Genomic DNA, 13,372 nt, shown 5'->3' on the forward strand with positions numbered 1-13,372 from the left:
TGCCTCTCATTCTAGCTCACTGTTTCATTCATTTGTCCAAAGCAGAACTTGAAAGTTATTTTCTATTTGTTCTTTTCCAACACTCCTCTTCCTCAAAGTAATTTTAAATTCCAATAACCCTGCCTTTGAAATGTCCTTTTGGATTTCTTCTTCTTTTTCTCTGCTGCCCTTGCTCTGACTTTTGCATGGACTTCCAGCCTCATAACCGGTTCTCCCTGCCTCCTATCCCAGTCTCAGCAGTGGTACCTACATTTTCTTTATAATACGAATATAATTATGTAAATCCCTGGATCACAAACTATAGTCTACATTTCTTAGCCCTAACCTACCTTTTTAACCTTATGTTTGGCCAGTAACCCATGGTTAAATTTTGCGTTGGGAAGGAAGGTAAAAGAGTTTTAATAAGGAATATATTTGGTATTTGCCACCATAGAGATGTATGATAATATTCTAACTAAAAAGACAGTTTATATCTGTGAAACTTTTTCCAACTTCCCTAGAGAGAAAAAGGCAGCATGTAAAAACCTGTTCTAATATAAATATATATTATATGAAAAAACATTTGACAGATTCAATCTCTTGGAAAATAGTGAACCTGAAGTGAACTGTAGTGAAACTGAAGTTAGCTTTTTTTTATCAAAGTTCATATAATTTTCTATTTTTCTGAAGCCCATTATTACCAAGAAATTCCCTTCCATTATAAAGTACACAGTGTATGTCACTATGTGAAGTACTTTAAACATATTAAGGTTACAGTGATTTTTTTTTTGGTGGGGGAGGTTTTAAAACCTTGTCTTTATATTGACAGGCATCAGTGTAGAGTTCAGCTTTCGCTATGGGTGGACTCCCCTTATGTATGCTGCCAGTGTTTCCAATGTAGCGCTGCTTCGGGTCCTTTTGGACAGAGGTGCTAATGCAAGCTTTGATAAGGGTAAGATGTTTTAAATATTTAAATATGTGAAAATGTCCTTTGTATATTTTTCTGTTTAGAAGCCTAATTATATTCTGTTTGGGGGTGGTGATATATACTTTCCAGGCTCTGTTTTCATATATTCACTTTAAAATAAACCTTTGCTCTTGAAAAAAATCGAAATAAGGTTAAGATATTTGAGGTAACTTAACTGATTATCTTTACTGTGATTTTCTTGATTCCCAAGCAGCTATTATACAAAGTGAAAAAAATTAGTTTTTTAAAAAAATCTTCTATAAACAACATAAAATACCAAATTAGAAACCATAGATATTTTGAAAAACCTTCTATCCAAAGAGATATATTCCATTTATATTATTGTTATAAATGGTTGTGTTCTTACTATATACCTTTAACTTCTATGCTAGAGAGTTTTGGTTATTTTTAAGGTAAAATGCATTGAAAGAAAACACTGAAAAGCTGATAATTTAGTGGAAAATTGCTTGAAAACCAGTCTTTGGAATTTACAACTCAACTCTGAATTATATCACTTAAAGTTGTTTCAAAGATAATTTATTAAATCCATTTGTTTCTGTCTTTGTCAGTAGTGCTTTGACTGCTTTTGAAGAATAAGAGTATATGTGCAAATGCTATTTAATTATTATATTGAATTACTGATTATTTTTTACATGTTTCCAATAGACAGTTCATTTCATAATTCAGGTATAGGTTTCATTTTAGAATTAATTTTCATATTAATTTTGTACTACATTAGATATTTGTAAAATCATTTCTATTTTTTTCTCATTTATATATTTTATATAAATTCTTGTCTTATTGACAATTTTATGTTTAATCTGCTGCTGTGGTAGGTTTTTCTTATTGTGTCATTTAAAAATATCACCCAGGGGAAAAAAAGAAAAATATCACCCAGGGACTTCCCTGGTGGTCCAGTGGTTAAGACTCCTCTCCCAATGCAGGGGGCACAGGGTCAATCCCCGGTTGGGGAACTAAGATCCCACATGCCACATGGCGTGGCCTAAAAAGAAAAAAAAAAAAAATCTCCCAATGAAAGCTATACTTAGAAATGAGATTTTTGAAAGTGTATAAAATGTTGTGCTCAAAAAACTGATTAATAGTTTTCTTTCTCTGCTTCTTGTAATAAGAGGAATACCTTTCAGTTATAAAACACTTTATATTTTGCCCAGCATGTTCACATAAATTATTTTATGTATCCCACAGGCCCCCTCAGGTAGAGGGCAGACTTTAGCTTCTTATATGTAAGTTAGGTCTACTAAGATATCACTGGAATCACAGTTTATCAGTGACAGAACTGGGACCAGAATCTATATTTCTATATTTGGTCAATATTGAACCACAAATGTAAACCGTGGCTGGCATGACCTATTTTTAATTCCCCAATTCTTACTTGAGAATTGTTTTTTGTTTTGTTTTGGTTTTTAATTTACCCTGATCTCCACTGATGCCATAGGAGCCAAGGGAAGAAGAGTTTTAGGAAATGGGATGGGCTAAGAGAGATCAAGTACAAAAGGACTAAAAAGAAACCAATACATGTAGCAGTTAGGACATCTTCAGTAGGATAGTTTGGGCATAAGCCAGATTTCAGTGAGTGGTCAAATCAGTGAGAGCTAAAGAAGTGAAATCAGAGAATATCAATCATTGTTTTTTAACCATGTGTTCAAGGCATACTTTAATCAATCAAAAACTATTCAACTCCAGGCAGTAAATCTGCACAGAGCCCATACTCTGAACCACTTTCCTATTCTCTTGAAGAAATGAGAATAGGGAAAGGAAATTAGTAAATGAATTGTAGATATACTTTGGAAATTGATAGTTCATCCCTGAGCTCATTTTTTGGTGAAGGAATACAAAGTTATCTGCTAAGAACAAGAGATTTGGAAATAGGTTATAGAATTTTAAGAATGCAATAAATATTTAGAATCTTTTCAATGGTAAAAGAAGTTAATTAGATACACTCTCTGATGTGTATGGGGTTTTCCTCACCTTTCCTTTCACTATAGATAAGCAAACTATTTTGATAACTGCATGTTCTGCTCGTGGCTCAGAGGAACAGATCTTGAAGTGTGTAGAGCTACTACTTTCAAGAAATGCTGATCCAAATGTTGCTTGTAGGTAAGAACCTTACTATTTGTTCAAAAATGATGAAGATACTTTTCTTTGATTATCAGCCTTTTGTTTGATTATGTTAAACACTTGACAGCATGATTTTTTAAACATCATGAGCAGTGTGTGTTTACTTGGCCATAAAGCTGATGAATGAAAATAAGTCATAAGGTCATGGTTCCAATTGTATAAGAGTATCAAAGGAAGAGCATGTCATCAAAGTAGTCTTTCTATTTTTAATATTTAGAGGAATGTCCTAAGAAGTTGAATGAGAGGGAAAGTATGACAATAAACTGTATCATTTTCCTTTGAATTACATACTCAAAAGAATATGATAATTGAGCTATAATAGTAAAGCCTCTTAGTATTCTCTCTATAAAACACAGACCCACTAAACAAGTTACACAGATACTATGAATTCCAAAATAATATATCAAAATGTTTCCATTTTCCTAAGACTTTTCCAGTTAACTATATTGTATATGTAATAGCGCCTAGATGCATAGAAGATATGCAGTGAATGTATCTTGCATCTGTTAAAATGTCAATAATAAAAAAAAATGAATCAGATTGTTTCAAATTCCTATCACTGACTTCCTTCTTGTCTGGCTCCAATTTCCTATTAAAGCTCTTTCTGTTTTATTTAATCTTCAAAATGAAGCAAGTGGGAAGTAGCCCATCCCATAGAAAATGTCTAGTGTGAAAAGAATTATAATGCCTGATATATAGAAGTAACTAGGCTTTACTCTAGAAGTTTTTTTCTAATTTAGCTTAGTTTCTGTGACCTGTATAGCAGCTTTGGAAAGTACTGTACAGCTGTAGATAATTCCCAGATCTTTTCTGAGAGGCAGAGATTTTGATTTAGTAGAGCGGTTCAAGCAAGGTCTATTTGGTCTTCCAGTGGATTTTTGGCAACGCCTACAGACTTTTTTTTTTTTTGGCTGCATTGGGTCTTCGTTGCTGCACGCAGGCTTTCTGTAGTTTTGGCAAATGGGGGCTACTCTTCGTGGAGGGGACGCAGGCTTCTCATTGCGGTGGCTTCTCTTGTTGCAGAGCATGGGCTCTACACACACGGGCTTCAGTAGTTGCAGCACGCAGGCTCAGTAGTTCCAGCACGCGGGCTCTAGAGCGCAGGTTCAGTAGCTGTGGCACACAGGCTTAGCTGCTCCTTGGCATGTGGGATCTTCCCTTACCAGGGCTCAAACCCGTGTCCCCTGCATTGGCAGGCAGATTCTTAACCACTGTGCCACGAGGGAAGTCCCTGGAGACATTTTTGATTGTCAAATCTGGGAGACGCTACTGGCATCTAATGGATAGAGGCCAGGGATGCTACTAAACATCCTACAATGTGTAGGACAGCCCCTTAAAACAAAGAATTGCCCATCCCAAAACGTCAAAAGTGCCAAGGTTGAAAAATCTAGTGTGAGAAAAGTCAAAGCTTATGGAGTGGATAATCAGTATTTAACAAATAAAGATTTAAAAAGAACTGGGAAAGAAACTACCTGCGAATTCTTAGCAAATCAACTCACAGGAACTTTTATTCTGTCATTTACAGTATAATCCCTAGTTAGGTATACCTTTTGAATCTGATTATACCTTGAAATTAGGAGCTCCAGGATACCTTACTGAAGTAAACTTCAACAGGTGCTGTAATTTTTTTTTGAATTTTATTTATTTTTTCATACAGCAGGATCTTATTAGTCATTGATTTTATACACATCAGTGTATACATGTCAATCCCAATGGCCCAATTCAGCACACCACCATCCCCACCCCCCCGTGGCTTTCCCCCCTTGGTGTCCATACATTTGTTCTCTACATCTGTGTCTCAACTTCTGCCCTGCAAACCGGTTCATCTGTACCATTTTTCTAGGTTCCAAATACATGCGTTAATATATGATATTTGTTTTTCTCTTTCTGACTTACTTCACTCTGTATGACAGTCTCTAGATCCATCCACGTCTTAACAAATGACTCAATTTCGTTCCTTTTTATGGCTGAGTAATATTCCATTGTATATATGTACCACATCTTCTTTATCCATTCGTCTGTCGATGGGCATTTAGGTTGCTTCCATGACCTGGCTATTGTAAATAGTGCTGCAGTGGACATTGGGGTGCATGTGTCTTTTGGAATTACGGTTTTCTCTGGGTATATGCCCAGGAGTGGGATTGCTGGGTCATGGTAATGGTAATTCTATTTTTCGTTTTTTAAGGAACCTCCATACTGTTCTCCATAGTGGCTGCATCAATTTACATTCCCACCAACAGTGCAAGAGGGTTCCCTTTTCTCCACACCCTCTCCAGCATTTGTTGTTTGTAGATTTTCTGATGATGGCCATTCTGACTGGTGTGAGGTGATACCTCATTGTGGTTTTGATTTGCATTTCTCTAATGATTAGTGATGTTGAGCAGCTTTTCATGTGCTTCTTGGCCATCTGTATGTCTTCTTTGGAGAAATGTCTATTTAGGTCTTCTGCCCATTTTTGGATTGGGTTGTTGGTTTTTTTAATATTGAGCTGCATGAGCTGTTTATATATTTTGGAGATTAATCCTTTGTCCGTTGATTCATTTGTAAATATTTTCTTCCATTCTGAGGGTTGTCTTTTCGTCTTGTTTATGGTTTCCTTTGCTGTGCAAAAGCTTTGAAGTTTCATTAGGTCTCATTTGTTTATTTTTGTTTTTATTTCCATTACTCTAGGAGGTGGATCAAAAAAGAGCTTGCTGTGATTTATGTCAAAGAGTGTTCTTCCTATGTTTTCCTCTCAGCGTTTTATAGTGTCCGGTCTTACATTTAGGTCTTGATTCCATTTTGAGTTTATTTTTGTGTATGGTGTTAGGGAGTGTTCTGATTTCATTCTTTTACATGTAACTGTCCAGTTTTCCCAGCACCACTTATTGAAGAGGCTGTCTTTTCTCCATTGTATATCCTTGCTTCCTTTGTCATAGATTAGTTGACCATAGGTGCGTGGGTTTATCTCTGGGCTTTCTATCTTGTTCCATTGATCTATATTTCTGTTTTGGGGCCACCATATTGTCTTGATTACTGTAGCTTTGTAGTATAGTCTAAAGTCAGGGAGTCTGATTCCTCCAGCTCCATTTCTTTCCCTCAAGACTGCTTTGGCTATTTGGGGTCTTTTATGTCTCCATACAAATTTTAAGATGTTTTGTTCTAGTTCTGTAAAAAATGCCGTTGGTAATTTGATAGGGATTGCATTGAATCTGTAGATTGCTTTGGGTAGTATAGTCATTTTCACAATGTTGATTCTTCCAATCCAAGAACATGGTATATCTCTCCATCTGTTGGTATCATCTTTAATTTCTTTCATCAGTGTCTTATAGTTTTCTGCATACAGGTCTTTTGTCTCCCTAGGTAGGTTTATTCCTAGGTATTTTATTCTTTTTGTTGCAGTGGTAAGTGGGAGTGTTTCCTTAATTTCTCTTTCAGGTTTCTCATCATTAGTGTATAGGAATGCAACAGATTTCTGTGCATTAATTTTGTATCCTGCAACTTTACCATATTGATTGATTAGCTCTAGTAGTTTTCTGGTGGCATCTTTAGGATTCTCTAGGTATAGTATCATGTCATCTGCAAACAGTGACAGTTTTACCTTTCTTTTCCAATATGTATTCCTTTTATCTCTTTTTCTTCTCTGATTGCTGTGGCTAGGACTTCCAAAACTATGTTGAATAATAGTGGTGAGAGTGGATATCCTTGTCTCATTCCTGATCTTAGAGGAAATGCTTTCAGTTTTTTACCATTGAGAATGATGTTTGCTGTGGGTTTGTCATATATGGCCTTTATTATGTTGAGGTAGGTTCCCTCTATGCCCACTTTCTGGAGAGTTTTTATCATAAATGGGTGTTGAATTTTGTCAAAAGCTTTTTCTGCATCTATTGAGATGATCATATGGTTTTTATTCTTCAATTTGTTAATATGGTGTATCACATTGATTGATTTGCATATATTGAAGAATCCTTGCATCCCTGGGATAAATCCCACTTGATTATGGTGTATGATCCTTTTAATATATTGTTGGATTCTGTTTGCTAGTATTTTGTTGAGGATTTTTGCATCTATATTCATCAGTGATATTAGTCTGTAATTTCCTTTTTTTGTAGTATCTTTGTCTGGTTTTGGTATCAGGGTGATGATGGCCTCATAGAAAGTGTTTGGGAGTGTTCCTTCCTCTGCAATTTTTTGGAAGAGTTTGAGAAGGATGGGTGTTAGCTCTTCTCTAAATGTTTGATAGAATTCACCTGTGAAGCCATCTGGTGCTGGACTTTTGTTTGTTGGAAGATTTTTAATCACAGTTTCAATTTCATTACTTGTGTCTGGTCTGTTCATATTTTCTGTTTCTCCCTGGTTCAGTCTTGGAAGGTTATACCTTTCTAAGAATTTGTCCATTTCTTCCAGGTTGTCCATTTTATTGGCACAGAGTTGCTTGTAGTAGTCTCTTAGGATGCTTTCTATATCTGCAGTGTCTGTTGTAACTTCTCCATTTTCATTTCTAATTTTATTGATTTGAGTCCTCTCCCTCTTTTTCTTGATGAGTCTGGCTAATGGTTTATCTTCTCAAAGAACCAGCTTTTAGTTTTATTGATCTTTGCTATGGTTTTCTTTGTTTCTTTTTCATTTATTTCTGCTCTGGTCTTTATGATTTCTCTCCTTCTGCTAACTTTGGGTTTTGTTTGTTCTTCTTTCTCTAGTTCCTTTAGGTGTAAGGTTAGATTGTTTATTTGAGATTTTTCTTGTTTCTTGAGTTAGGCTTGTATAGCTATAAACTTCCGTCTTAGAACTGCTTTTGCTGCATCCCATAGGTTTTGGATGGTTGTGTTTTTATTGTCATTTGTCTCTAGGTATTTTTTGAATTCCTCTTTGATTTCTTCAGTGATCTCTTGGTTATTTAGTAACGTATTGTTTAGCCTCCATGTGTTTGTGGTTTTTACGTTTTTTTTCCCTGTAATTCATTTCTAATCTCATACCATTGTGGTCAGAAAAGATGCTTGATATGATTTCAGTTTTCTTAGATTTACTGAGGCTTGATTTGTGACCCAAGATGTGATCTATCCTGGAGAATGTTCCGTGCGCACTTGAGAAGAAAGTAGAATCTGCTGTTTTGGATGGAATGTCCTATAAATTTCAATTACATCTATCTGGTCTATTGTGTCATTTAAAGCTTCTGTTTCCTTATTTATTTTCTGTTTGGATGATGTGTCCATTGGTGTAAGTGAGGTGTTAAAGTCCCCCACTATTATTGTGTTACTGTCGATTTCCTCTTTTATAGCTGTTAGCAGTTGCCTTAAGTATTGAGGTGCTCCTATGTTGGGTGCATATATATTTATAATTGTTGTATCTTCTTCTTGGATTGATCCCTTGATCATTATGTAGTGTCCTTCCTTGTCTCTTGTAACATTCTTTATTTTAAAGTCTATTTTATCTGATATGAGTACTGCTACTCCACCTTTCTTTTGATTTCCACTTGTGTGGAATATCTTTTCCATCCCCTCACTTTCAGTCTGTATGTGTCCCTAGGTCTGAAGTGGGTCTCTTGTAGACAGCATATATATGGGTCTTGTTTTTGTATCCATTCAGGAAGCCTGTGTCTTTTGGTTGGAGCATTTAATCCATTCACATTTAAGGTAATTATCAATATGTATGTTCCTGTGACCATTTTCTTAATTGTTTTGGGTTTGTTTTTGTAGGTCCTTTTCTTCTCTTGTGTTTCCCACTTAGAGAAGTTCCTTTAGCATTTGTTGTAGAGCTGGTTTGGTGGTGCTGAATTCTCTTAGCTTTTGCTTGTCTGTAAAGCTTTTGATTTCTCCATCGAATCTGAATGAGATCCTTGCCGGGTAGAGTAATCTTGGTTGTAGGTTCTTCTCTTTCATTACTTTAAGTATATCACGCCACTCCCTTCTGGCTTGTAGAGTTTCTGCTGAGAAATCAGCTGTTAACCTTATGGGAATTCCCTTGTATGTTATTTGTCGTTTTTCCCTTGCTGCTTTCAATAATTTTTCTTTGTCTTTAATTTTTGCCACTTTGATTACTATGTGTCTCGGTGTGTTTCTCCTTGGGTTTATCCTGTATGGGACTCTCTGCACTTCTTGGACTTGGGTGGCTATTTCCTTTCCCATGTTAGGGAAGTTTTCAACTACAATCTCTTCAAATATTTTCTCTGGTCCTTTCTCTCTCTCTTCTCCTTCTGGAACCCCTATAATGCGAATGTTGTTGCATTTAATGTTGTCCCAGAGGTCTCTTAGGCTGTCTTCATTTCTTTTCATTCTTTTTTCTTTAGAGTGTTCCGCAGCAGTGAATTCCAGCATTTTGTCTTCCAGGTCACTTATCCGTTCTTCTGCCTCAGTTATTCTGATATTGATTCCTTCTAGTGTAGTTTTCATTTCAGTTATTGTATTGTTCATCTCTGTTTGTTCCTTAATTCATCTAGGTCTTTGTTAAACATTTCTTGCATCTTCTCGATCTTTGCCTCCATTCTATTTCCGAAGTCCTGGATCATCTTCACTATCATTATTCTGAATTCTTTTTCTGGAAGGTTGCCTATCTCCACTTCATTTAGTTGTTTTTCTGGGGTTTTATCTTGTTCCTGGATCTGGTACATAGCTCTCTGCCTTTTCATCTTGTCTATCTTTCTGTGAATGTGGTTTTTGTTCCACAGGCTGCAGGATTGTAGTTCTTCTTGCTTTTGCTGTCTGCCCTCTGAGGTGCTGTAATTTTGATTTGTACTTTTAGCAATGGCTTATGATAAGACTTGTCTCTCTGGATTCATTGGAAAATTGTTTTTTGTTGGCGCTCTTCAATTTTTGTTCCTACTTCTGCAAGATACTATAGATATTGAAGTCTTTAACCCTCCCAGTCACTTACCATCTTGTAAACACATTGAAGGAGAAGTCAAGCAAATCAGTGTCAGACTGTTCTATTTCCTTAAGAACTAGAAGGTGTCTTCTAGATACATAGGGAATATTTGGAAAAAACATATTTTATTTGAATTAAAATAACACAAGGTTAGAATCTGAAGGTAAAACTATAAGGCAACCACACAATTTCAAAACTCAAACTCTGGAGAATTTGCTGAATTTGAAAGAGTATAAGATTTAGATTGGTATGTGCTCAACTAAAATAAATAGAGAATTCTACAGCATGGCTGAAGAAAAGAGCAGTCTGCATCTAATTAACAACTGTGAGAAATACCTGAAAAAACAAACTATTCAACTGCTTTTATTTTAATGCTCAAATAAAGCAATAAAATGATTAAATTGTGTTTTCTTGCAGAAAAAGGATCTTGATAGAGCTAAAAAGAGAATAAGTCATGGCAAATAGTGCTTTTAGGCTGCAGATTTTATATGGATAGCATTAGTGGACCTAAAGGGATAGCATGCTGGCAGTGTAAAAGAAAAAAATCTCAGGACACAGAAGAGTGCAGTGAGATTTGGGGGAATTTTATAGGTAATTTTATAGGTAATTCATAGCAGTGGCAAAAATTGAAACCTATTAGAAGATTGCAAGTTTTAGTCTCATGTACAAAATGCCAGAAAATATAAGGGATATGTGAGGGAACTCCTGTTCAGTTTAAACATGTTTAGGTGAATTTACTTTCAAGCTGTTGACATAGCCTGTTTTGTTGAACTGACAGAAATTACCTCTCAAGAAAAAGAGGGGGAAGAGTCAGCCATAAAACATAAATGGATCGTTTTTGTGAAAGCTTGATGGTCATATACTTACTTGCCAGTTGCAAAGGAAGTTGACCTGTAACTACTTTTTTTTTTTAACTAAAATGAGATCAGTAGTCTTGTTTCATGAAGTTAAAGTAACAGAAAAATCTTAGAGATCAGCCTCTAATCTATAAGACAGAAGTCTCATTTTCGATATATAAAGTAGCATGGAAGCCCTTCTGTATTCTATGGATATAACATAAAAGACAGTCTTAGTTTGCATAGAATATGGAAAAAAGAAAAGGAGGGTTTTACCAGTATTAGAAGCAGGAAAATAATTCTAGATCTTATAATGGAAGTGAATCACTTAAATCAAATATACCACTTGGTTCTGTTTGCACTAAAAGTGAATAGAAGAATAAAATTTAAGAAGAAACTGTTGAATTCCCTATACTTAATTAATTAGAGGTCTTGCTGAATGGTACTGAGGAAATTCTATAGTAAAGTTTTTTATTGTATGTAATTTACATACAGTGAAATATTCAGATTTTCAGTACACAGTTGGATCAGTTTTGACAAACACACATTTGTGTAACTCACACCCCAACATGGAACATTTCTATCATCCCAGAAAGTTCCTTCATGCCCCTTCACAGTGCTCTGGACCTTACTTCTTTTTTATATTTTGCTGCGTTGGGTCTTAGTTGCGGCAGGTGGGCTCTTCGTTGAGGCATGCGGGCTCTTTGTTGCAGAGCGAGCTTCTCTCTACTTGTGGCATGCGGGTTTTCTCTCTCTACTTGTGGTGCTCAGGCTCCAGGGCGCATGGGATCTGTAGTTTGCTGCATGTGGGCTCTCTTGCTGAGGTGCCTGAGCTCAGCAGTTGTGGCACGTGGGCTTAGTTGCCCGACCAGTGATTAAACCCACGTCCCCTGCATTGGAAGGCGGATTCTTTACCACTGGACCACCAGGGAAGTCCCTGGAACTTACGTCTATCACTATAAATTATTTTTTGCTATTCTAAAATGTTACATAAATATAATTATACAGAATATTTTCACTCAGGATAATGTTTTAAAGATTCATCCATGTTGTGTGTATCAGAAATTTGTTCCTTTTTGAACCCTCTTGCACTGTTGGTGGGAATGTAAACTGATACAGCCACTATGGAGAACAGTATGGATGTTCCTTTAAAAACTAAAAATAGAACTACCATACGACCCAGCAATCCCACTACTGGGCATATACCATGCAAAAACCATAATTCGAAAAGAAGCATGTACCACAATGTTCATTGTAGCACTATTTACAATAGCCAGGACATGGAAGCAACCTAAGTGACCATTGACAGATGAATGGATAAAGAAGATGTGGCACATATATACAATGGAATATTAGCCATAAAAAGAAACGAAATTGAGTTATTTGTAGTGAGGTGGATGGACCTAGAGTCTGTCATACAGAGTGAAGTAAGTCAGGAAGAGAAAAACAAATACCGTATGCTAACACATATATATGGAATCTAAAAAAAAAAAGGTTCTGATGAACCTAGGGGCAGGACAGGAATAAAGACACAGATGTAGAGAATGGACTTGAGGACACAGGGAGGGGGAAGGGTAGGCTGGGATGAAGTGAGAGAGTAGCATTAACATATATACACTACCAAATGTAAAATAGATAGCTAGTGGGAAGCAGCTGGGAGATCAGGAAGATCAGCTGGGTGCTTTGTGACCACCTAGAGGGGTGGGATAAGGAGGGTGGGAGGGAGATGTAAGAGGGAGGGGATATAGGGATATATGTATACATATAGTTGATTCACTTTGTTATTGTAACATTGTAACATTCCTTTTTATTGCTGAGTTTCCACTGTATGGAAATTCTGTACTAATTTAAAGAGATGTGATGAAGTCTTTATGGCCTGACAAAAATAGCTGACTCAATCAGGCAGAAAATTGATTGGCTTGGAATTGAAAGAAAAGACGGAATAGTATATTTAAAAGACTGTGAAATTGTTAAAATACTTCAGTAGGCAGTATTGAAAGCATATTATGGCTTGCTCTGTGCTAAGGCAGCATGAGTGCAGACAACATAGTGCATGATTCTGTATCCCTAGCAGCTCCTGGTATTAGGTCCAAGCACCTGTAGCCAGTCCCTTAGCTTGTCTTTCCACAGTGTTTTTTGATCTCACTCCTTTCTTCAACTATCCCCATATTCCTGTGTCTTTTCCTCTAAAGTTTAAAATATTGAGTCCTACCTATCGCCTTTTCTTTTTTTTTTTAATTTTTAAAATTGTGGTAAAATATTTATAACATGAAATTTGCCATTTTAACCATTTTTAAGTGTACAGTTTAGTGTATTTTTTGACTAAACGTTGCCCCAGTTATTTGAAGCTTTGCAGTCTTTTTGAGCGATGCCCGCTTTTCTAGATTGAGTTGTGAGTTAAACTAAATAGAGACGAGCATCTTGTCAGTTCTTCAGATAGCTGTGACTGTCTGCTTCTTTGTTTTACCTGCTGAATGCTTATTGGTGTTCATTGTTTGATTTGGTTCAGCAAGCCATTTGTGTATATGTGCTGAATGTCAATATCACTAATTGCTCTTATATCATTTTCAGCGTTTCTTTTATTTCCTTAGCCATTCTAGTTCATTGTTAT

At 36.1% G+C, this 13,372-nt stretch overlaps 1 protein-coding gene across 1 annotated transcript in view; it reads left to right on the forward strand.

Annotated features, from left to right (window-relative positions):
* The window catches only part of ASZ1 (ankyrin repeat, SAM and basic leucine zipper domain containing 1), an 82,783-nt gene that overhangs the window by 3,382 nt on the left and 66,029 nt on the right, over positions 1–13,372 (forward strand). Inside the window, exons 3-4 of the mRNA XM_007195127.2 lie at positions 809–931; positions 2,953–3,064. Of these exons, the coding sequence (XP_007195189.2) occupies positions 809–931; positions 2,953–3,064 (235 nt within the window). The remainder of the gene's footprint in view (positions 1–808; positions 932–2,952; positions 3,065–13,372) is intronic.

The sequence above is a fragment of the Balaenoptera acutorostrata genome, chromosome 7 (genome assembly GCF_949987535.1).
Source record: "Balaenoptera acutorostrata chromosome 7, mBalAcu1.1, whole genome shotgun sequence".
In the NCBI taxonomy this organism is placed as follows: domain Eukaryota; kingdom Metazoa; phylum Chordata; class Mammalia; order Artiodactyla; family Balaenopteridae; genus Balaenoptera; species Balaenoptera acutorostrata.